The sequence below is a fragment of the Mirounga angustirostris genome, unplaced genomic scaffold (genome assembly GCF_029215605.1).
Source record: "Mirounga angustirostris isolate CCGP_5_RB_7025 unplaced genomic scaffold, mMirAng1.0.hap1 SCAF_15, whole genome shotgun sequence".
Taxonomy (NCBI): domain Eukaryota; kingdom Metazoa; phylum Chordata; class Mammalia; order Carnivora; family Phocidae; genus Mirounga; species Mirounga angustirostris.
Genome location: NW_026991723.1, coordinates 56,132,238 through 56,155,202, shown reverse-complemented (window position 1 = coordinate 56,155,202; position 22,965 = coordinate 56,132,238). Strand labels below are relative to the sequence as shown.

The 22,965-nt window shown below is 42.0% G+C and overlaps 1 protein-coding gene across 1 annotated transcript; it reads right to left on the bottom strand.

The window, feature by feature from the left end:
- Positions 1-438: 438 nt before the first annotated feature.
- Positions 439-2,828, bottom strand: TMEM215 (transmembrane protein 215). The gene is made up of 2 exons (XM_064579386.1): positions 2,293-2,828; positions 439-2,062 (listed from the first exon to the last, which is right to left on the bottom strand). Exon 2 carries the CDS (start codon positions 2,002-2,004, stop codon positions 1,300-1,302), a length of 705 nt encoding a protein of 234 aa, XP_064435456.1. The 5' UTR covers positions 2,005-2,062; positions 2,293-2,828; the 3' UTR covers positions 439-1,299.
- Between the last annotated feature and the right edge of the window lie 20,137 nt (positions 2,829-22,965).

Genomic DNA, 22,965 nt, shown 5'->3' with positions numbered 1-22,965 from the left:
ATTACAATTAAGCAAGTGAAATAGGAAATACATTTTAGGATCCCATTGTGCCTTTTTCCCTCAGCAGCAAAAGATTAAGTATGAAATAAAACAGACCCTGTCATGCAATGCTCACTGATTAGGTGAACTTAATAAAAACTGAGCTTTAGTTAAATCTAGTAGATTAACTCGTTTCATTGGCATTTATAGTCTTTGGGAATGTTGAATAAATGTACAAATAATGACACTTCCAGAAGTTTAGCCATTACATTTTATGTAAATTACATTTTATGTAATTTACATAATTACAAATTTACAAATGTAAATTACATTTTACAATTTACAAATGTAAATTACATTTTATGTAAATTCTGCATAAAGTTCAAGACTAATGTATTGACTTCATAGTTTTCAGATTTTAAAAGGCATATAGGAATAGTTATTACCAGAACTCCCAGAAATGTTAAAGATACTTGTATACATATATAAAACCAATTTTGACTTGATGAACACAAATTCTAATCTATGAAAATATTACATCAAGTCATTTTGTACCTGATGAGGAAATTATACATGAATGATAGTAAATATTAAAAAACACTTAAGATAAAGACCCAGTAAATCAATTTAAACGAAGAGTTTAAGAAGAAACATAACCATCTAAAAATGTTAGTTTTTTACCTAGCTGGTCACACTTTACTTTATTTGAAATCTCTGATCTTGTCAGAGGATAATATAAAACTCAATTACATAATTCAACTGCCTTTAACTCCCCTTTCTCCAAAAACCATCCTACTTATGGAGGGAGTAGCTTTTCTATCTTGACTTTTTTTTCTTTCAGCAAATAAGTGTGAAAAGCTTTCACCAGATAAAAATAATTTCATACAATGAAGCACTAAATTGTTTTGTCTTTCAATTTATTCAGACTGAAAGCAGGTCAGTTTCCCTATGGCAAGCCCATGTATCATTTCATGCCTGATATCTGCAGCCCACTCTAGGTTTATCTTGATTTTAGCAGATGCTGAGTAGCACTTTCTGGGTTATTTTACAAAACATCCAACATGGTTTAAAAAGAAATTGGAACTGCTTCTTCTCCTACCCACTGCCTCTTCCAGTGTCCTTAACCCTCATCACCCTTCCCTAAAATGTGTCCCCAACATGCCTATTTACATGGCTTTCAGGCACCCGAAGCTTGCACACCCATCACATACCAAGTCAATTTCTAACAGTTTGAAGGCTGTTGGAGCAGGGCAGTTTCCTTCCCCTAGAAGCTGAATGTAGTCACGTTTCTATCAACACAGCGACTCTTGTATGCAAAGCTTAGACTATTGTCTCGTGATCCCACCTGCCTTGGCTCTGATTGATGTAGCAACAGTATCTGTCATAGGGACTGTTCTGCTTGTAGGAGCAAACGATGATACTGTCCTGGGGCACAAAGAAGATGCTGTCCTCAGGCTCCGGGCAATCAGATCTGTCCCAGGCTGAGCACTTGGCATCCAAGCCACTGTAGGCAAGGGAACTGCCTGAGGGACAGTAACCATCCAGGTATCTGGATGTCTCCTCCTGATGCCCGCTCTGGACCAGGCTCTGGCGTTCTCCTTCCGTGGGTGTGGGGGTGGTGATGTAACTGGCCACAGGCAGCTCTGTCTGCCCCTGGCAGGGAGGCTTCCCCCTGAGGCCTGCCTTCTTAGCCAGCTCATCTGAGCTTCCCTTGCCTGACTCCAGATCTGAAGGGGTCCTCAGCAGTTCCACCACATCCTTGTCCTTGGGTTTCCGGAAGCAGGGCAACTTGCGGACCCACAGCAGCTCATTTTCAGGCCACTTGGTGCATCCCTCGGTTTTCCTGGCCAGGGCAATGGCTGCGATGCCTGGTAAGCAGATGGCTGGCCCGATGGCCAGGAGGGGGATGTTTCCCAGCGTCTCTCCTTTCATCCCAGAGACAGTGAACATGAAGCCAAAGACCAGAAAGACACTGACCAGGGCCACCACCAGCCCAGTCCTCGGGTTTATGTCATCAGGCCGCATCTTTCACTCCATCCAGATTAGGGGCTGCTTGCTGGCTAGGGAGCAGCAGTTCTCTCTTCTGTCAGAAGCAAAACCACAGTGGGTTTAAAAAAAAAAAAAAGAAAGAAAAAAGAAAACTGAAGTCAGTTTCCCACCCACCAACTCTCTAGCTCTCTTACTCGTCTCTCTCCACTTGTCTGTCAATCACGGTCTCTGGGTCTCTGTTTCTTCCTCTGTTTCTCTCTCTCTCTCTCTTACTGCCTCTGTCTCTTTCATATAAACATCCACCGACTGGGGTCACTGAGGTACCTGAGGTTTCCTGCCGTCTCCCAGGAGCAGGGAAAGAAGCCAGTCTGAGTCTCCTTAGAAACCTCCACAACAGCTGTCCCCTCGGCTCTCTCCCTTGTTTCTGGAAGGAAAGTCTCGCTTTCCCCACTGACTCTGCATCCAGGAGGTGAGACGTGGGAGCGCGTCTTTCTCAACAGCGCCCGTCGGTCTCCAGAGCTCTGGGAGTGGAGTGGAGGCACAGCCCAGCGCCGGGCTCTGGTGCTGGAGGGAGGAAGGACTTAGTCTGGGAAAGAGGGAAAGCAGCGCGCGAGTCTGGCCTCGTTACATCACTTTCAGAGCAAGCTCAGAAACAAAGACGGACGCGCGGGGGCGCGAGGGGTTCAGACCCCGGGGAAAGCCACCCGGGCAGAAGAGGTTGCCCAGGGTCAAGTCGGGGTGCTGGGAGCAGCTGGGGATCGTTCCGCCGCTGCCTAGGAGGGCTGAGCAGTGCGGCAGCAACTGCCTGCGTGCCTGGGGAGGGTCTGGGGGTGCGAGTCTGCGGCTGGCGGGAGAGCGGAGCTCGGGACGATTTGCCCAACCGGACAGCCTGGACTCCGAGTTCAGGTCCGAGGGCCAGAGGGTGCTAGCTGGACATGGCCCTCGGGGACCTGGACCTTTCTCCAGTTACAAATCTGGGTGATCCGACCCGACTGATAGCAGAGCTCCCAGGGGGTTCTCTGACCGCGGGTTTCTCAACCGCGAGACTCTCGGGGCTCAGAGGGCTGCACTGCTCCAGGGTCTCGCTGCTGGCGGACTGCTCTGAGTCCTGGCGCTGGGCGGCAGCGGTGTGTGCAAAACCTCTCCGGCGGCAGAGTAGGCTGCGCTGCCAGAGCCCACAGGACCGGCTCCCAGGCTGAGATAGTGGTGAGGAGTGGGTGTCAGGTCTTGCTTGAGACTTTGGGGAGTCACCAGAGTCCCTCCCCCCTGGTCTTCCAGCTCCGGACCCTCGAGGAGGTGGCCTTGGAGACGGGATCCTACTCCAACACTGTGGTGGCGCCAGCCAGGCCGGCTAGGTCAAAGGAGAAGGGCTCTCTGACCCGGATCCCCATCCTTGCACTTCGCGCCTGACCCCCACCTAGCGAGGAGAAGGCAGGGCCTTGAATGGGAGGGTCAGGCCCAACAGCTCACCACACAGCTCTAGCTTTGGGCGATTCTCTCTTCCCTTGCAGAAGCTGGTGTGAAGAACCTGTTTTCTTCCCACCGCAGTGGGGGATAGATTCCTTTGGCCCCAGGAGCAAGACTGTTTTTCTTCAACAAGGCTGTCCATTTAAGGTAGATGAGGAATAGCGAGGAACGGGAAGGAGAGGAGGGTTCATTCTTTCATGTCAAGGCACTGCAGTGGAAAGAACTTTGAAAGAGCTTTCACATCCAGACCTTCCCCTGCTTAAACAAGCTATGTGTTCTTGGGCAAGTGACCTAACCTTTCTGAGAGTCAGTTGACCTATCTGCAAAATGAGAATAGTACTATCAAATGTGTGGGAAAGCATTATGAGAACTAAATAAATATAAAGCACAATGCTTGGTAAGTGGTCCTTGTTCACAAAGTGGTTGTGAACCACTATATATTTGCATAGTATGTCATAATCAACATAAGGCATGAGCCAAATCATAGAGAGCCTAACTGTGGGGCTAAGCACCTTCGATTTTATCCACTAGGCAATGAGAGCCATGGAAATATTTTCAGCAGGGATCAACACGAAAGCATTCCATTTTGTTGACTTGGTGACAGAAGATTAGAGGACAGGTTGCAGGGGGTAAGAGTGGAAGCAGGAAGACCTTCTAGGAGGACAGTTCAGTCAGCTGGGCAAGGCATGATATGGGCCTGAACAATGCAGAGACTAGGGGTGGTTAGAAGAAAGTGAATTTGAAGGATATTTAAGGGTAGAGTCAAGGATCTTGGATCAAAGGCAGTAAGAGGGTAGGAATCAAGGTTGACTCCACATTTCTCACTCATTCAACTGAGTAGATCAGGAATCAGACTCCTGATTTTCCATATCATCTATTATGTGTGTGTGTGTCCTTTGTACTCATGCTCATTAGATAGCTGCTGTATTTCTGGACATAGAATCATTATCTTGGGAGAAAGGGGAAAAGACAAAGGGTAAAAGTGAGATGCCAGCAGTTTGACCATTTATATCAGGATATCAAACTTTATATCAAACTTTATATCAGGAAAATAATTGTTTTCTTGACATTCTCACCAAGTAGATATACATCTGGTTATATCTAGTTGGCCAGAGGGATGTCATATGGGCGACCTCTAGATGCAAAAGAGCCTGGGAAATCATGGTTTAATTTTTGACCAGGTTTATTGCCACTCTGAAAAACAATCAGGATTTTGTTAGCAAGGAAAACGAGAATGAATAGTGGAGGGGGGAGGGGGCAGCTAGCAGTGTGTGGGCCACAGTTACAGAACACGTCTCCCTTCTTGAAACCTTCTCTTGCCCTGCCTTTACCAACACCATTCTATCCCAGTTTCCCTCCTATTCTCTGGCCACTCTTGTAAACTATTTTGTAAACTCTTCTTTATTTTCTTTATTTTTATTTTTAATAAAACCCTTAGATGTCAGTATTCTGCTGGTTATACCCCTGTTGCTCCCTTTTCCTGATTTCTTTTCCTGCTTTATAATAGTTTTAAACACCGAGTGGGAGAATGCTGACTCCTAAATTTCTCTCTTTAACTTTGTCTTTTTTCTTCAGTTTCAGATTTGTAATACCTAATTTTCTGCTTGATAGCTGTCTGTGTGGCACACAGACACCTCAAACTCAACATGACCCCAACTGAGCTCATTGGATTTTCTTCAGACTTGCTCTTTCTCATTTGACCCCAACTGAGAAGTTTGTAATTGTCCTCCATTCCTTTCTTTCCCTAACAACCTGCATCCAGTAAGTCACCCAAGTCATCATAGTCTTACCTCCTAAATCCCTGATCTTATCCTCTTCTACCCGTGACCTGAGGCAAATCAATTTTACCTCCCTGGGTTTTATTTTCTTGTGAAACAAGGACTTTGGATGAGGAGCTCGCTGAGGTCCATTTCAGCTCTATCATTCCATGGTTCTCTGACTGTCACTTCTGCAGGGTAGACTGATGTCATTGTCGTGTAGGTGCTGTGACAAAAGTGCTGGAAACCAGGTTGGATTTTAAAGAAGCACCATTGCTGAACAAAGACCTCTGCTCACTTGTAGGAGCATCTAATTCCATTCTGACTTTTAAGCCATGCAGTTTATCTACTTAAGCATTAGATAAGACCCATGCATAAAACCACAGGAAACTTCAATTACTGTTTAATTATAAGCCTGATTCTCAAAGCAGTTCCTTCTTAGAGGTAATTTCAGATGGTCTTTGAACAGCAGGTATACTTGCCCAAGCCCAGTAGCAAAAGTGGGTGGGTGGGTGGGGGGAGACATCATTCAGGGTCATAGTAATCAGAGACAGAAAAGGCATTCTTAGTATTTAATTCCTTGTACAGGCTGATTGCAGTAGGATTTTAAAACCTTAAGCAGGGCGCCTGGGTGGCTCAGACGTTAAGCGTCTGCCTTCGGCTCAGGTCATGATCCCAGGTCCTGAGATCGAGCCCCACATCGGGCTCCCTGCTCTGTGGGAAGCCTGCTTCTCCCTCTCCCACTCCCCCTGCTTGTGTTTCCTCTCTCGCTGTGTCTCTCTCTGTCAAATAAATAAATAAAATCTTAAAAAAAACCAAAAACCTTAAGCAGTTCTTGTAATTCTATAAGCATATATAGCTATGTACAAAAGCTTTTCATCAGAAGAGAAAAGAAATTCAGGTTGGAATGAGGCTTTGGCATGTGGGTGTTTGAGAAGGAAATGCAGAACCTTTTATTTCTGAAATCACAGAAAACATGGGATGCCAGAATTTGAAGATACTTTATAAAATATCTACTCTAACCCCCTTTATTATACAGATGAAATCCAGAAAGGTTCCATTCCTGCAATATTACTTGAGTATTTATTATGTGCTTGGCACTGTGCTAGGTGCTAGGGATATAAGTCAAATGGGATACGGTTTGCCTTTATAGAACTCACATTCATAGAGCAAGATATATGTATTAGTAGGATAGGATAGATTATGCCATGGCAACAAAAGACTTCCAGAGCTCAAGGGCTGTATGCTCATACTATGTGTCTGTGATGGGTCAGCTGCAGCCCTGCTCCAGGTTGTCTTCACTCTGGTATTCAGGCTGAGAAGGCAGCCTCCATTTGGGACATTGCCAGTCCATTGAATCCAGGCAACTGGAGGCCCTGCACTGATCCTTCACTTCAGTGGATTCTTTCTTTGGCTCCTCTAGCTATGCCCTTCCCTATAGGCCAAAGTGATGTGCCTCACCTGGACGCCTTCTTGCCCTTTCTAGACCATGTGATAGGTACCCACAAACCTAGAATTCCCTGCCCAAACAGCCCCATACCTGCTTCCAGGGCTTGTGCACAACTCTTTGCTAGGTCCATCCTCCCAAGTGTTGACTGTACTGCAGGTATGCACATCCGTAGGCCTGTGGGGTGGTTAAGGGACAGCTGTGTTTTTGAGTATGGATAAAGCTCTGGCATGCAAGATGGGGTGTCTATACTCTGCCTGTCAACCCCTTCATGGTTTAGAACAGAGCCGGGGATGGGAAAAGAAAGGCAGCATTCATTTTATTTTTGCCTGGAGCCTCACACATGTTAGAGACAGGTCTGGTTGAAGGTTTTGGGGAAAGGAGAGAGAAGTCCTAACTGTCTTAACAGGCTCCTAGCTGTTTATAGAAAATAGACTTAAGGTAGGTCAAGGGCAGAAGCAGGGAGAGCAGTTGAGATACTATTGCAACTGTCCAGGCAAGAGATGATAGTGACTTGAACTAGGGTGATAGCAGTGGTTGTGGCAAGAAGTGGGTCAGATTCTGGATATATCTTAACCTAAGCTGACAGTATTTGTTAATAGATTTGGGATGTGAGGGAAACTGAGTAGTCAAGGATGATTCCAATACTTGAGATTTGAGGTGGGAAATCAAGAACTTGAATTTGGACATGTTCACTTGATATATCAAAGTTGATAGTTGTTGATAGAGTTGGTGTGCAGGTCTGGATTTTGGGAGAGAAGTCTGAGCTGGAGATAATAATTTTGGGAGGACCTGGGACATGGCTAGCATCAAAAGCCCTGGGACTACTGAGATAACTTAGGGATCAAGCATTGATAGGTTTGAGAAGTCCAAGTACTAATTACTAAGGAACATCAACTTTTTGAGGCTAGGGAGATGAGGAGGAACTAGCAAGAGACTATGAAGGATTGTTCAGTGAGGAGAAAAAATGAAGACATGTCCAAGAAGCCAAAAGAAGAAAGCATTTCAAGGTGGGGGCATCAATTCTATTGATAGGTCATGTATGAAAAGGACTAAAAAATAATCACTGGACTTAGCAACATGAAGGTCATTGGTGACCTTTAGAAGAACAGTTCTGGTGGAGTGGATGGGGGTGAAAGCTTGAATAAAATGAGTCTAAGAGAGAATAGGAGAAAAGGATTAGAGGTGGAGAGCAGAGATAACTCAAAAGTGTTCTGCTGTTGAGGAGAACAGAGAAATGAGATGATAGCTAGAGGTGGCCATGTGGGGTCAAGAGAGAAAACTTTTTAAAAGATGGGAGCTCTCTTAGCATTTTGCTTGTAAAGATGTAAGAAATGTAAATTTAAATGGCCATTTTGTTAATCCATTAAATTTGTAAATATAAAAAATAACACCTATGCTGGGGCGTGATGTGCTAAGATGAGCACTCACATGTATTGATGGTGGGAATGTATTGGTACTAACTCTTGAGTGGAAGAAATATGTCCAGATATGACAAGAGCCTTTTAAAAGCTCCTACCTTTTACATGACCATTATATTGAAAACTGTCAATAATTGGTATGTACTAATGGACAGAACAGACCCAGGCACCATGTAAGTAAATTAATTGGCATTTACTTATCTCAAGGTGAAGAAGGAAGTCCCCACAGCTTCACCAGTGGACACACAGATGAGGATGGTAATGTCTGAGTAAGGAGGGTCACATCTAACCCTCTAGAAGCAAAAGAGTTTCTCTCTAGGTTTACCATATATACATAAGGCTTATTTTCATGAGTCAGATCCAGGCCTGCTCATAGCCTGGCCTCGTGTCTGCTGAGACCACCTGATATGACAGCAGGGTACAGTTCATGAAGCGTAAACAAAATCCTCATTATCATCCTCAGACTCCAATGGCCCACACAACTGGTATGAGTACTTTCCTGAACTCAGTGCTATGGAAACAGAATGGCAGCCACTTTGTGGAAATCTCTGAAAGTCAAACAAATTAAGACTTTAGATGAACTATTGCTGCACTGTCCAATACCATAGCCATTAGCCACAGACGGCTATTTAATTTTAAATTAATTAAAATGAAATTAAATAATAATCCAGCTTCTCATTTGTGCTATCCACATTTTTTAAAAAAGATTTTATTTATTTATTTGAGAGAGAGAGAGACAGAGAGAACATGAGTGGGGTGAGGGGCAGGAGGAGAAGTGATGTGGGGCTTGAACCTGGGATTCCAAGATCATGACCTGAGCTGAAGGCAGATGCTTAACCAACTGAGCCACCCAGGCACCCTGATCCACATTTTTTAAAAAGATTATTTATTTATTTATTTGAGAGAGAGAGTGCACAAGCAGGAGGAGGGGCAGCGGGAGAAGCAGGCTCCCCGCTGAGCAGGGAGCCAGATATGGGACTCAGATCCCAGGACCCTGAGATCATGACCCAAGCTGAAGGCAGATGCTTAATCGACTGAGCCACCCAGGCGCCCCTACATACTTATGAATTTTTCAAAATTTCTACTCTTATTTTATAATAAGAAAAAGTATTTTTTTATTTTATTTTATTTTTTTAAGATTTTATTTATTTATTTGAGAGAGAGAGAATGAGAGACAGCATAAGAGGGAGGAGGGCCAGAGGGAGAAGCAGACTCCCTGCCAAGCAGGAAGCCCGATGCGGGACTCAATCTCGGGACTCCGGGATCATGACCTGAGCCGAAGGCAGTCGCTTAACCAATTGAGCCACCCAGGCACCCAGAAAAAGTATTTTTTAAAAAATTTTATTATGTCATGTTAGTCACCATACAATACATCATTGGTTTTTGATGTGGTGATCTGCGATCCATTGTTTTCGTATAACACCCAGTGCTCCATGCAGTACGTGCCCTCCTTAATACCCATCACCGGGCTAACCAATCCCCCCTCCCCCCTCCCCTCTAAAACCCTGTTTGTTTCTCAGAGTCCAAAGTCTCTCATGGTTCATCTCTCCCTCCAATCCCACCCCCATTTTTCCCTTCCTTCTCCTAATGTCCTCCATGTTATTCCTTATGTTCCACAAATAAGTGAAACCATATGATAATTGACTTTCTCTGCTTGACTTATTTCACTTAGCATAATCTCCTCCAGTCCCATCCATGTTGATGTAAAAGTTGGGTATTCATCTTTTCTGATGGCTGAGTAATATTCCATTGTATATATGGACCACATCTTCTTTATCCATTCATCTGTTGAAGGGCATCTCGGCTCTTTCCAGTTTGGCTATTGCGGACATTGCTGCTATGAACATTGGGGTGCATATGGCCCTTCTTTTCACTACATCTGTGTCTTTGGGGTAAATACCCAGGAGTGCAATTGCTGGGTCATAGGGTAGCTCTATTTTTAATTTTTTGAGGAACCTCCACACTGTTTTCCAAAGTGGCTGTACCAACTTGCATTCCCACCAACAGTGTAAGAGGGTTCCCCTTTAAGAAAAAGTATTTTTAAAAATAGAATGGTTGGGGCGCCTGGGTGGCTCAGTCGGTTAAGCCACTGCCTTCGGCTCAGGTCATGATCCTGGAGTCCCGGGATCGAGTCCCACATCGGGCTCCCCGCTCAGCAGGGAGTCTGCTTCTCCCTCTGACCCTCCTCCCTCTCATGCTCTCTGTCTCTCATTCTCTCTCTCGCAAATAAATAAAATCTAAAAAAAAAAAAAAAATAGAATGGCCACCTGCACATATTTAGCACTCAATAAATGGTAGTAGAATAAAAGATTCATGAATATTTGAAAGACTAAGTGAATAAATTCAAATTTTCTTAACTTTACATTTTCCCTAAATTCATCCTGCCCCCTTGCTCACTCCAGCACTTCCTCATAGGATGGAAAAGAATGTGGAAAAATTGGGAAAACATAAAAATTGAAAGAAAACTAATAAATTTTCATGTTGAATTGGGATTGGACTTTGCCATTTCTTTCAAATTTATACTAATCATTTTTGAGATTTCTTATAAGCCTGTTTTCAACATAGAAAATAATAAATATACTATTTCTCCCCCTTTTGACTTAAACATGATTGTTTTGATGCACGTGGTTAGAGGCTTGACTCCACCCCCCCACCCCCTACCTTTCTTGGCTGTAATTCTGACTCATTTATTTAACAGATATTTATTGAGAGCCTCTAACTTACCTGGTTATGTTCATATTTCCTCTATGCCTTCTCCCATCTTTTCTACCTCTTGGGAAGTAACTAAGATCTTTAGTAAAAGCTACATTTATACCTTTTTTATTTCACTTGGGACCTTCAGAGATGTAAAGTAGCTTTGATTGTTTATCCAGTGCTGAATTAACAGAGTTTTAAAAATTCTTGCAGCTCATTAGCGCTCATTAGATTGTGCAGAACACAGTACAAAGTACAAAGAAAGCCCAGAATTTTCACTAATCTGTTCTTAGGTTAAAAAAATAAAGCTGGTGCAAATGAAAGTATTAGATTAATGGTTCCAAAGATGAAAACCTTTTAGGTATCTGAGTGGTTCTGGCCAAGCATCCATTTGCTCTCCAGGACTGAGCTTATTCAACAGCTTAGATCTTTCTTCATGTTGTCCTTCTTTTGATTCTGTCTTTGGGAAGGGAATAAAGAAAGGATTAGAAGATGAATTGTTAGGAATCATGAAGAGCTGGGAGTAGAGAATTCTGATGTGGTTTGATCCCCAAACTAAAGATTGATTTGGTTTTCTTACTCTCTTGTCCTTAGATTAAGCATAGTGCACTGACATGTCCAAGTTTTGATTATATATGCTTATAAAAACCCAGAGACCATCAAATCATTTTATTATTATATTTAACAGACACTAAAAAGGTTTCTTTAGAAGCAATCAGTCATATGCCCAGATATATAAATAAGAATGTTGATTACAGTGTTAATTTTAATATGGAAAAATATGAAATGATTATATAAATTATGTTACATCAACACACTGGGATGTTTTACAATCATGATAAATTAAGTTGCAAATTGGATCAAGATGGCAGACCAAACACACATACCTCTCCTTCCTCAGGCTTCCAAAATCTAGAAATGAGATTAGAGATTTGTGTGAATTAATTTGAGATTAATTCTACCACAGTCCTGGAAAACAGGAAGAAAGCCATGAAAGACAGAAAGCTGAGATCTAACTGATAAATAATTGTGTATAATCTTCACAGACTTGCCAAAAATCCCTGATAATGCTGTACCTCAATATACTATAAGAGATACATGAGCCTGAGAGTGATGGTTCCCCAAATCTTTGGAAATAAGATTACCCTTTGAGTGTTAAAAAATTCCTACCCAATGAAAGAATATCATACTATGGGAGGAAACTAAGAGCTTGTCTGAATATTTGTGACTGAAGAGTTTTGAAAACACTGAAATTTATAGTTAGGGCAGTTTGGATATATTTTTTAGAGAAAAAATAATAGCAGCTCCCATCATATTTCATAGTTAGAAAGTTACAGAGAGTATGTTACAGAGAATATGTTACATAGAGTATGTAAGTGGAGAGCGATATTTACCATCAACCAAAGAAAAGAAAGAACCAGTGGGTCAGACATTTGCTATGTTTATCTAGCACTCTTTAGAGGAAGATGGGGGTTACAGGAAGGGGGTGGTTTGTTAGGTTTCACAGGATCTCCTGCATCTAAAATTTTTCAAGACCTTCCACTTTTCTCTCACATAGCAACATTCTGATGATTTTGGCTTCTCAGACATTCTAGTACTGTGAGGCTCTGACCATTATGGCTGACAAAAATCTTTTCTTCCCTCTTTCATCCCTTCCTTCCTTTCTTCCTTTCCTTCCTTCCTTCCCCCTTCCTTTTTAAAAATAGCTTTATTGAGATATAATTCACATTTCATATAGTTCAGCCATTTAAAGTATACAATTCAAAGAATTTTAGTATATTTACAGAGTTGTACAGTCTTTACCACAATCTGATTTTAGAACATTTCTATCATCCTAAAAATAAACCTGGTGTTCATTTACAGTCACTCTTTATTCCCACCCCCGGTTCTAGGCAACCACTAACCTACTTTCTGTCTCTATAGATTTGCCTTTTCTGAATATTTTGTACAGATGGAATCATACCATATGTGTTCTTTTGTGTATGGCTTCTTCCACTGAGCATAATATTTTTGAGATTCATCCATGTTTTAGTATGTATTAGTACTTTGTTCCTTTTTATTGCCAAATAGTATTCCACTGCATGGTTATACCACATTTTGTTTATCTGTCAGTTCACGGACATTTGAGTTACTTCAACTTTTTGGTCATTATGAAAAATATTGCTATGAATATTTATGTACATGTTTTTATGTGCACATATACTTTCATTTTTCTTGGGTAAATACTTTGGAGTAGAATTGCTGGGTCATATGGTAACTCTAATTTTGTAAGAAGCTGCCAAACTATTTTCCAAAATAGTCGCCTCCTTTAATTTTTTATACTTTATTTTTCATCCTGAATTATTTTAAAGTAAATTATAAGTCTCAAGGTATATCACTTAGCCAAAAAAGCATCCGACCTAAAAATTTTCAATAATTTCTTATCACTAATTCAAATTTCTACTATGGTCTTTCCATAGACACGAATATTTGAGTGAGTGGAAAGTAACATCTCCCTTTGTAACAGTCAGTGAAGTGGCTTTCTAGTTTATAGACAGCCTCCTGTGAATCTTGTTGGTATGAGTGAGCTTTCCTGATTTTGTTGTTGAATAAGTTGACCAGCTGCTGGCTGGCTTGATTCTTGGGTAGCCTGGCTTTAAAAGATGAGCTGAGCCAGGCCAGAGGAGGAGGGGGGGTGGGGGGTGATCAGGAGCCCAAGGTAATTTGGGTAGGGAAGAAAGAGTCATAAGAAGATGTGACCTTTGGTAAAACCAACCCTCCAGGGAAGAACTGAGTCCACATTGAGGCGTCAAAGAGAGAGTAGAGGGGGTTTGGTAATTCTTATAAAGCCTGAGATGGGGACCACAGGAGTAGGGCACACTCAACACGGGAACTGAGACCAGGTACATGGAGGTGAAGAGGATAAGAGAGAAGAGTGGAATTAAGATCATCAACTCAGGAAAAGGGAAAAGAGAAAATTCTAAAAAAAAGAAAAAGAAAGAAAATGAGCTGAGCCATTCTGATCTTCTCCTGTAAGTTTGGAGTGGGAACACTGAGATGGTAAGTGTGTCAACTTTGGGGAGCTGAATAGCGAAGTGAACTTGGGGAGTGAGGCCACCATATCAGGCTGTGAGTAAGAAGACTGAGAAGAGGAAGCCAGGGGCACGTGAAGGGATGGAAGCAGATGCCCTGAGAGAAACTGAGATAACCCCAGACCTTGATAGAAAGGAATAACCTCAGTCTCTGATGGTTCTCTGTTTCCCAATCACAGCGTTAGAGAGGAAGGGCTTTTTCCCTCCTCCTGGTTTCCGTAATGAGGCATTTTTCCTAATACAATCTTGGCCTCTCTCCACACCCAGGAGGTGAGTCACTTATCTACCTGGTAAGTTTGGGAAGAATAACTGAGCATGCTTGACTTGTTCTTTCTTCCTGGAAGCAAGCTGCCCATAAGGAACAAGGATTCTGACCCTTCTCACGGGAAGCACATTCTGCTGGTTTGGCAAGCGTGAAATGAGGTAGTGCTATATAGCCTGATATTTGTGTCCCTGCCTCTCTCCCCACATTCAGATGTTGAAACCTAATCCCAAATGTGATAGTATTAGGAGGTGGGGAATTTGGGAGGTGATTAATGTCACCAACATTTTAGGCTTTGCCCTTAAGAAAAGTCCCTTGCCATTCCTGTGGTGGATTATGCTTTCTCTTCCTCATGGTTAACCAGATGCACTCTTTCCATTTCACAAAGATACTGGGTACTTACCATGTGCTGGGCATTGCAATAGGTGTGAGGTCTCATCTCTCAGAGGCCATTGGGTGGAGTGAAAGAAATTCTGGCCTAGGAGTCAGAAGATGTGGATTCTTCTCCTGATTCTGCTGTTCACAGGCCAGGTTACCTTGGCCCAGTCACTTGGTATTTTACCCTATTTTATCTCAGTGCCTTATTTGGGTGTTTGTTTCTAATGATGGAGAGGGACATTTGTCCTCCAGACAGAGGTCTTCTGTGCTTTTAATACTTTCTTTCTAAAAACCAGTTTTTATTGCAAACTCCTTATGTGCCAGGCACAAATACTTAAAATTCTGGCATAGCACTTACCATAGTGTATCATAATTTCTCTCTTTACATGTCTGTACACACTGTGAATTTCTCAAATGCAGGGAGGCTTCATTCATTTGTAAGCTCCAACACCTGGCATGCTGTCTGGCCCAGAGTAAGCAAGCAGTCAAGACATGTTTGGTGAAAGAATAAATGGGTCACGGAATGCCTGGATGGCTCAGTCAGTTAAGGGTCTGTTGGGTCATGAACCCAGGGTCCTGGATCGAGTCCCGAGTCCAGCATTGGGCTCCTTGCTCTGCGGGGAGCCTGCTTCTCCCTCTACCTGCTGCTCCCCCTGCCCCACCACAAATAAATAAATACAATCTTAAAAAAGAGAGAAGAAATGGGTCTCACTGGTAAATGGGATCATAGCAAACACTGCTAGTGCCCTGGCCGATGTTCTGGGCATTCACTTCCCCACTCAGACTGCTTGCTGAAGACACCTGTGACTCTGAGGCCTTCTTCTGGCCTTGGGATAATACTGGCCTCAGAGTCAGGGGAAAGATGAAGGTGTGGGAGTTAATGCCCCCAGAACTGCCCTCAATCAAGGGTGCACGGGGGAGTTAGGTAAATCCCAGCTTCTTCAGTCTCTGGTTGGATAACCGAGGTCTCTATACTGTCTCTTAGTCTCCCAAGGAACAGAGCTCCAGTTTTCCACAGTGGCAACTGGCTTGATTCCATACCTTTTATTTATTTATTTATATTTTTTATTTTTTTTATTTTTAAAGATTTTATTTATTTATTTGAGAGAGAGAGAGAGAGAGAGAATGAGAGAGAGAGAACACATGAGAGTGGGGGAGGGTCAGAGGGAGAAGCAGACTCCCCGCCGAGCAGGGAGCCCGATGCGGGACTCGATCCTGGAACTCCAGGATCATGACCTGAGCCGAAGGCAGTCGCTTAACCAACTGAGCCACCCAGGCGCCCGATTCCACACCTTTTATTGGCTTCCTTCTCTTCCCTTTCTCACTTCCCCAATCTCTCCCTGTGCTTCTAGGGTCACCTCTTAAATAAACCACATGCACTTAACTCCCTGTCTCAGGGTTTGCTTCTGGGAGAACCTAAACTTTGCTCAACTTGAAAGATGGTTGTGATCATCAAATGAAAAACACATGTAAAAGGCCTTGTGGTCTCAAAATATAAGTGGTGTTACTACTGGAATGAATTCTGCTCAAGAGGAATTGTGATAGGTTGAATAATGGCCTCCAAAGATATCCAGATCCTAGTTCCTGAACCTGTGAATGTTACCTTATATGGCAAAAGGGCTTTGCAGATATGATTAATTCTGGATTGTGAGATGGGGAGATTATCACTGATTAACTGGTGGGCTCTAAATGTAATCACAGAAGTTATTATAAGAAGGAGGCAGGGGCACCTGGGTGGCTCAGTTGGTTAAGTGTCTGCCTTCAGCCCAGGTTCCTGGGACTGAGTCCAGCATCTGGCTCCTGCTCAGCGGCGAGCTTGTGTCTCCCTCTCCCTCTGCCCCTACCCCCTACCTGTGCACAAGAAAAGATGCTCAACATGGCTCATCATCAGGGAAATGCAAATCAAAACTACAATGAGATATCACCTCACACCTGTCAGAATGGCTAAAATCAACACACAAGAAACAAGTGTTGGTGAGGATGTGGAGAAAGGGGGAATGCAAATTGGTGCAGGCACTGTGAAAACAGTCCTTTTGAGTGTCCTCAAAAAGTTAAAAATAGAACTGTCCTACGATCCAGTAATCACACTACTGGGTATTTACCCCCCAAATACAAAAACACCAATTCAAAGGTATATATGCACCCCTATGTTTATTGCAGCATTATTTACAATAGCTAAGATATGGAAGCAGCTCAAGTGTCTATTGATAGATGAATGGATAAAGAAGAGGTGATATATTTTATATACATATGTATATATGATGGAATGTTATTCAGCCATAAAAAGGAATGAAATCTTTCCATTTGCAACACATGGATAGTGCCAGAGACTATAATGCTAAGCAAAATAAGTCAGAGAAAGACAAATACCATATGATCTCACTCATATGTGGAATTTAAGAAACAAATCAAATAAGCAAAGGAAAAAAAAGAGAGACAATCCAAGAAACAGACTCCTACCTGTAGAGAACAAACTGATGATTACCAGAGGGGAGGTGGGTGGGAGGATGGGTGAAATAAAGGATGAAAATTAAAGAGTACACTTATCATGATGAAAAAAATATAAAATAAAATGAAAAAAATGTATGCTGTTTTAAGTCACCAAGTGCATGGCGATTTGTCACAGCAGCTCTAAGAAACTCGTATGAGGAAGGTTCTGCTTTTGCCCCTAACCCATTCCAGCAGGTGGCAGTGTGGGGTGAAGGAGTAGCAGTGATTCCCACTGGTCTCCAAAGAATCCTCACTCTTTAACCTCCTGCCCTCAAATAAAGCAAGACCAGTTCACCCTCTTGGAAGCTAGTTAAGGACTAGCTTAACTAGCAGGACACAGGACACAGGACACAGACCTGTGAGGAATTTCTCCTGTGTTTCAAGGACAACAGAAAGGAAGAGTCAGGGTTTTTAGGGGCTAGTGGCAGTAAATCAACAAGCACTAAAATGAATTCATAAATATGCATTGAGAAAGCTGAGTAGAGAAACTCTGAAGGCTAGCCCCAGTTTCCTGCTGTTATTAAAATTAACTTTAATAATCAATTGTGTTCCTGCTCATGTCAGGACTTGTATCCCAGAAACAGCAATAGGATCTTTATTGTGGTTGTGGGCTGGGTGTTTTCCTCTCATTTTCAGCTCAAACCATGGAGAGATTTCCTATGAAATGCACTTGTATGACTACCCTTTTCTTTTAGTCTCAGTGCACAGTATATGGGGAAATACTGCTTTGTCTTTCTTAGTGTCCAAAGTTGGACATTTTCAAGAATTAAATGACATTTTTGAGATAATGGAGAAATTTGAATACGGATTGATACCAAAGAATTTTTATTAACCTTGTTAGGTATGATAGGCATTATAGCTACATAAGAAAATATCCATACTTTTTAGAACTATATAAAGGATGAAATGATATAATAGAGAGGAAGAAAGGAAAAAAGGGAGAGGAGGAGAAAGGGAGGGAGGGAGAAAAGAATCAAGAAGAGAGAAAGGAAGAAAGGAAAGAGGGAAAGAAGGAAGAGACAAATGAGTTGCGAATGGCCAAGTCTTGATAGTTTTTAAATTTAGGTGATAAATATATGAATGTTCATTGAATTATTGTATATGTTTAAAAATATTTTATAAAATGTACTAGAAAAAAATTAAATGGCTAAAGAGAGTCTTTGAAAGTATTTCAGTGGGAAGCAGCTTCAGAAAAATGATTACGAGCACAGGCTCTAGAGTCAACTGGATTCCAGTCTGGGCTTCTGTATTTTCTTGAACTTGGGCATGTTACTCAACCTCTCTATTCTGAGTTTCCTTTTAGGTAAAATGGATATCATAATAGTATCCACCTCAAAGGATTGTTGGAAATAATCAACATGATAATACTCCTGAGGCACTGAGAATAGCATCTTTCACGAACTACTATAGATGTTTATTATTATTTTTGATATTGTCTATTATTCTAGCAATGGTTCTCAGCTGGGGGAAATTTTGACCCCCAAGAGATCTATGGAACTATCTAGAGGCATTTTTGGTTGTCACAACCAGGCAGTGCTAAGAGTGGGTAGAGATCAGGGAAGCTACGAAATATCCTATGCCACATAGGACAGCCCCCCACAGCAAAGAATTATCTGGACCAAAATATCAATAGTGCCAAAGTTGAAAAACTTGCACTAGTATTACAAGGACATTGTAAAAATATTAGAAAATATAGGTAAACAAAATAAGGAATAATAATATTTCATAATTTCACCATGCAGAAATCATCAGTATCCCAAATTGGAAATTTACAAAAAGAAAATGATGTCTTCATCAAAATTAAGATGCGTAATAAAGAAAAAGCCCTTTATCTCACTGCTTCCAGGGATGACCTCTCCTCAGTTCTTCAAAGCTATCACCATTTATAGAAAGTTGTCCAACCTCTGCAGACCTCTGGTAAATGTGCCATTTGGCATTTGACTTTTGGCTACTAGCTTCTATTGGAATGAATCTGAATGAAAAGCAAGAAAACTATTTAAAGTCATTGATGATCCACCTCAGAAATCTTGTGGGAACCTACTGTGACACCACTTTTTGGGGAAAAATTTGGCAGATTATATCAAAAGCTTTTTAAAAGTCCATATTCTTTGATATGGCAATTCCATTTATAAGAGTTTATCCTAAAGAAATAATCAGACAAGTGTGCAAAGGTGTTTGTACAATTGGTCACTGCTGTATTATTTTTAATTGTGAACAATTGGAAGGCCTAAACTGGAAACAACAAAGAAAGATTGGCTGATTACATCCTGGTGTACCTCTGCAGTAAAATACCATGGAGCCATTAGAAAAGACAATGTTCATCTCTGTGTACTTACATGGAGAGCTATCCATAATGTATTTGGTGAAAAATAACCACAGGAAAGGTCTAGAAGGGCTGATGTGTTAATGGATATCGTGTGAAGGATGTGGGTGAATGCCAGTAGAAATTGCTGGAAGGGGCTGGAACTCTCTGGGAGGAGGGTCAGAAGACATGCTGGTCCCTGTTTCCTGGCATTCTATAGAGAAGTGTGCTTGGGCCAGGATGCAGCTAGATGCACTTGTGGACTGTACTGTAGCAGAGGGACCTCACCCTGTTACTCTTCTTTTTTTTTTTTTTTTTTAAAGATTTTATTCATTTATTCTACAGAGAGAGAGACAGCGAGAAAGGGAACACAAGCAAGGGGAGTGGGAGAGGGAGAAGCAGGCTCCCCAGCAAGCAGGGAGCCCGATGCAGGGCTTGATCCCAGCATCCTGGGATTATGACCTGAGCCGAAGGCAGACGCCCAACGACTGAGCCACCCAGGCGCCCCCGTTACTCTTCTTTTTAAGGGACCAAAGGGAGTGCCTTGTTCATGGGGTGACAAATACTTTGCATTCAGGTGCAAATATATAGGTGCAATAGAATAGTCTATGCTTTTGGGCAGCTTTTTTGGAGCTCTATGAAACACCTGGAGTCTTTGGGGCCACTGGTCCTGGGGGAAGTTGGTTTGGGCACAGCACCTCCTGCTGCCGGGAGTATCAGGGAAAGGTCCTGGGTAGCTCATCACCAGCAGCAGGAAAGAGTCCTGAGGATCAGCAGGTCTGTCTTCTGCTCTCACTCATCTAAGTGGTTGGCTTTTTCAGTCTTAAAGTGGGGGATTATGCCAGATGATCTCTAAGGACACTTTGAGCTCTAAGTATTTTAAGATCCTAGCATTTTAATCACTGTCAATGGTAATTTCTGATGTTACAAATGACTTGTAATTTTCCCTAGGGTATCATTAGCTATGCTGGTGAGGTTCACTTGCTATAATATTATCAGTCCACTGGGGACGCTCATCTCAGTATTAGACAACACTTTCCTATTCTTCTCCCACTTCTTTTTCTTCCTAGGTTTTCTCTCTGCCTCTCAGGAAGTTAATATGGCTTAATTAATTCAGATCAGCCAAGTGCTTTTGAGACTCTGAGAGTAAAGTCAATGTCTCGCTATGAGTAATAGCCCAATGGGAGCTCAAATCACTCACAGCATTATTAGCAGAAGATGTTAGTCTTGCTGCTCATGTAACTTGAAGCCTATTAGTTCTATTGTGCAACATCTGCTCCTTGGAGTAAAAGGCAGCCCAGGAGAAATTGAGCTCCTAAGTCTTTTGTATAAATATTCCAGGGATTTGAAGATGTGCTTGAAGCTGAGTGAGGGCATTGGGGGAAAAGACATTCCTTACAGGGATAAAATGAAGTTTTTTTGGAGGATTCATACTCTAGTTGGAGGAACTTTTTTTTGGCAGACTTTCTGTGAGCCTTGGGGAAAATGCCTTTCTCTAATTTCTCTTTCCAATTTTTCATCAGATGGTGAGAGTAGTCACTTAGGCCCCTTAGGGTAAGGAAATTTAACCATCACCAGCTCCAACCATCCCAAGAGCATACCCAGCAAGAGGGGCTTGAGGGAGCTTAAAGTCATAGGTTTGGGGATAACCCACTCTGCTATTCAGGAACTCTGTGGCCTTGGGCAGGTTGCAGACTTCAAACTTTCCTTTTTTTTCCATCAGTAAATGGATATAATAATATCTAACTCCCAGGTATCATGAGGATTAGGTGTGATATTAGTCAATATACGTGAAGCTCTTAGGAGAGTGCTGGCCCATAGCAGGACCTGTGTGAACATCTGCTATGACAGGTGTGAATGCGTCACACAGACTGGCAGTGGAGATAACCATTGTTTATTGAGTGCTTTTGATGGACCAGGCTCTGTACTTAAGCATTTTACATATATTATCTCGTTTAATCCTTCCAACAACGTGGAAGTGTGAGGTAGCACTATTATGTTCCCATTTTAGAGATGAGGAAATGAGGCATAGAGAGATTAAGGAACTTGTACAAGGTCATACAGTGAAAAGGTTGGATACCAGGGCCTAAGCTCTTAATTTATTAGGTTATACAATACTTGCCTTTACCTCCTCCTCTATAACTTCCCATAGGTCTTAGAATTACCTTCCTCCAATTATAAATCAGAGAAGAAGGAGTATTTGTAGATGACCTAAAGAAAAAGTCCACACTGCCAAATTCTTGGTATCTTGTGATTCAAAATAGAGAAGCTGCAAGACACCTCAATTCATCATTCTCTGTCCCCTCTGCCCCTTTCCCTCTCTGACTGACAGTTCCCATTTGAACACCAAAATCGAGGGCTTGGCAATACTATTCATGTCTGAGAACTAATTCAAGTGGTTCTGATTTAATTTTTATCAGAGTCTATTCTGAAAAGCCTGGGATACCTTGTGCTCCAGAAATTAACTTCTGGTAGCTATGATGAAAAAAATAGGAATGATAAAGTGAAGCCAGTCAAGGGAAGTGCAGGGATTACTGGAATCCCTCACTTTGTGGGAGGTGTCATTCTTATTTTTACCCCAGAAAGTTTTAGTGATTCCAAAAGCACAGAAAAAGATAATAAGAAAATGTGCATCGATCATGGTTCTGCTACTATGCTGAGAAACCACTGTGGCATGGAGGTTTATTTACCTCTAGCTCTTCAACAGCTCTGATACATAGTTGGGATCTTTATAATAAACATATATATTTCCCTGTTTTTCATTTAATAATATAACACAATGTCACGTAAATTATTTACAAGTATACAAATGTAAATTTCAATGCCTGCATAATTTTATATCATGTGCAATTTCTATTTTAAAGAAGAATAAAGTAACTCCTATGTTAACTACCAGTCAGTTTAGAAATAGAATATCACCAATATTTTAGATGCTTTTTTTGTGCCCCTCCCTAATTGGATTCCTCATTCCTCCTGAAAAGTAACCACTGTTTTTGAGAAAATTATTCTCTTACTTCACCAACTGTGGTGGGCCATTGCATTGGTGGCCCCCCAATGAACCATGGCTTCCTTTATTCTGCACTTGTGTAGTCACTTCCCACATTGACTTCTGGTTCTGTCCATATGACTTGGTTTGGCCAATGGGACAGTGATAAGCATTATGCAAATATTGGGATAGGTTCTTTTGGAATATTCCTTCTTGGGACTCTGAAACCACCATGCTGTGAGGAAACCAAGCCAACCAAGGTACTACACTTACGTGCCCACCCACCCCAAGCACCCCCTACCCCCTGCCCAGGAGTCAGGCTGTCCCAGCCAGCCCCCAGATATGAGTCACTCCAGGTGGGGCTCCGTAGAGCAGATGTGAGCCATTTCTGGTGTGCTCTTTGTAAATCCCTGATCCACAGAATTATGAGCAAATAGAATCATTGGTGTTTTAAGTCACCAAGTTTTTGCATGGTTTATTATGGCAGCAATAAATAACTGAAATACAGCCTATGTGTGTATTCCTAAACAATGTATTCATTAGTTTTATCTATTTTTGAACTCTACATAAAATAGTAACATACTAGGTAGTTTCTTGGGTGACTTGTTTCTTTTGTTAAACATCCTGTTTGAGAGATACCTTCTGTTGTTTTGTGTGGTTGATGTTCATTCATTTTCTTTGATGAAGAGTGCTCCACAATTATTCATTCATTCTACTGCTCA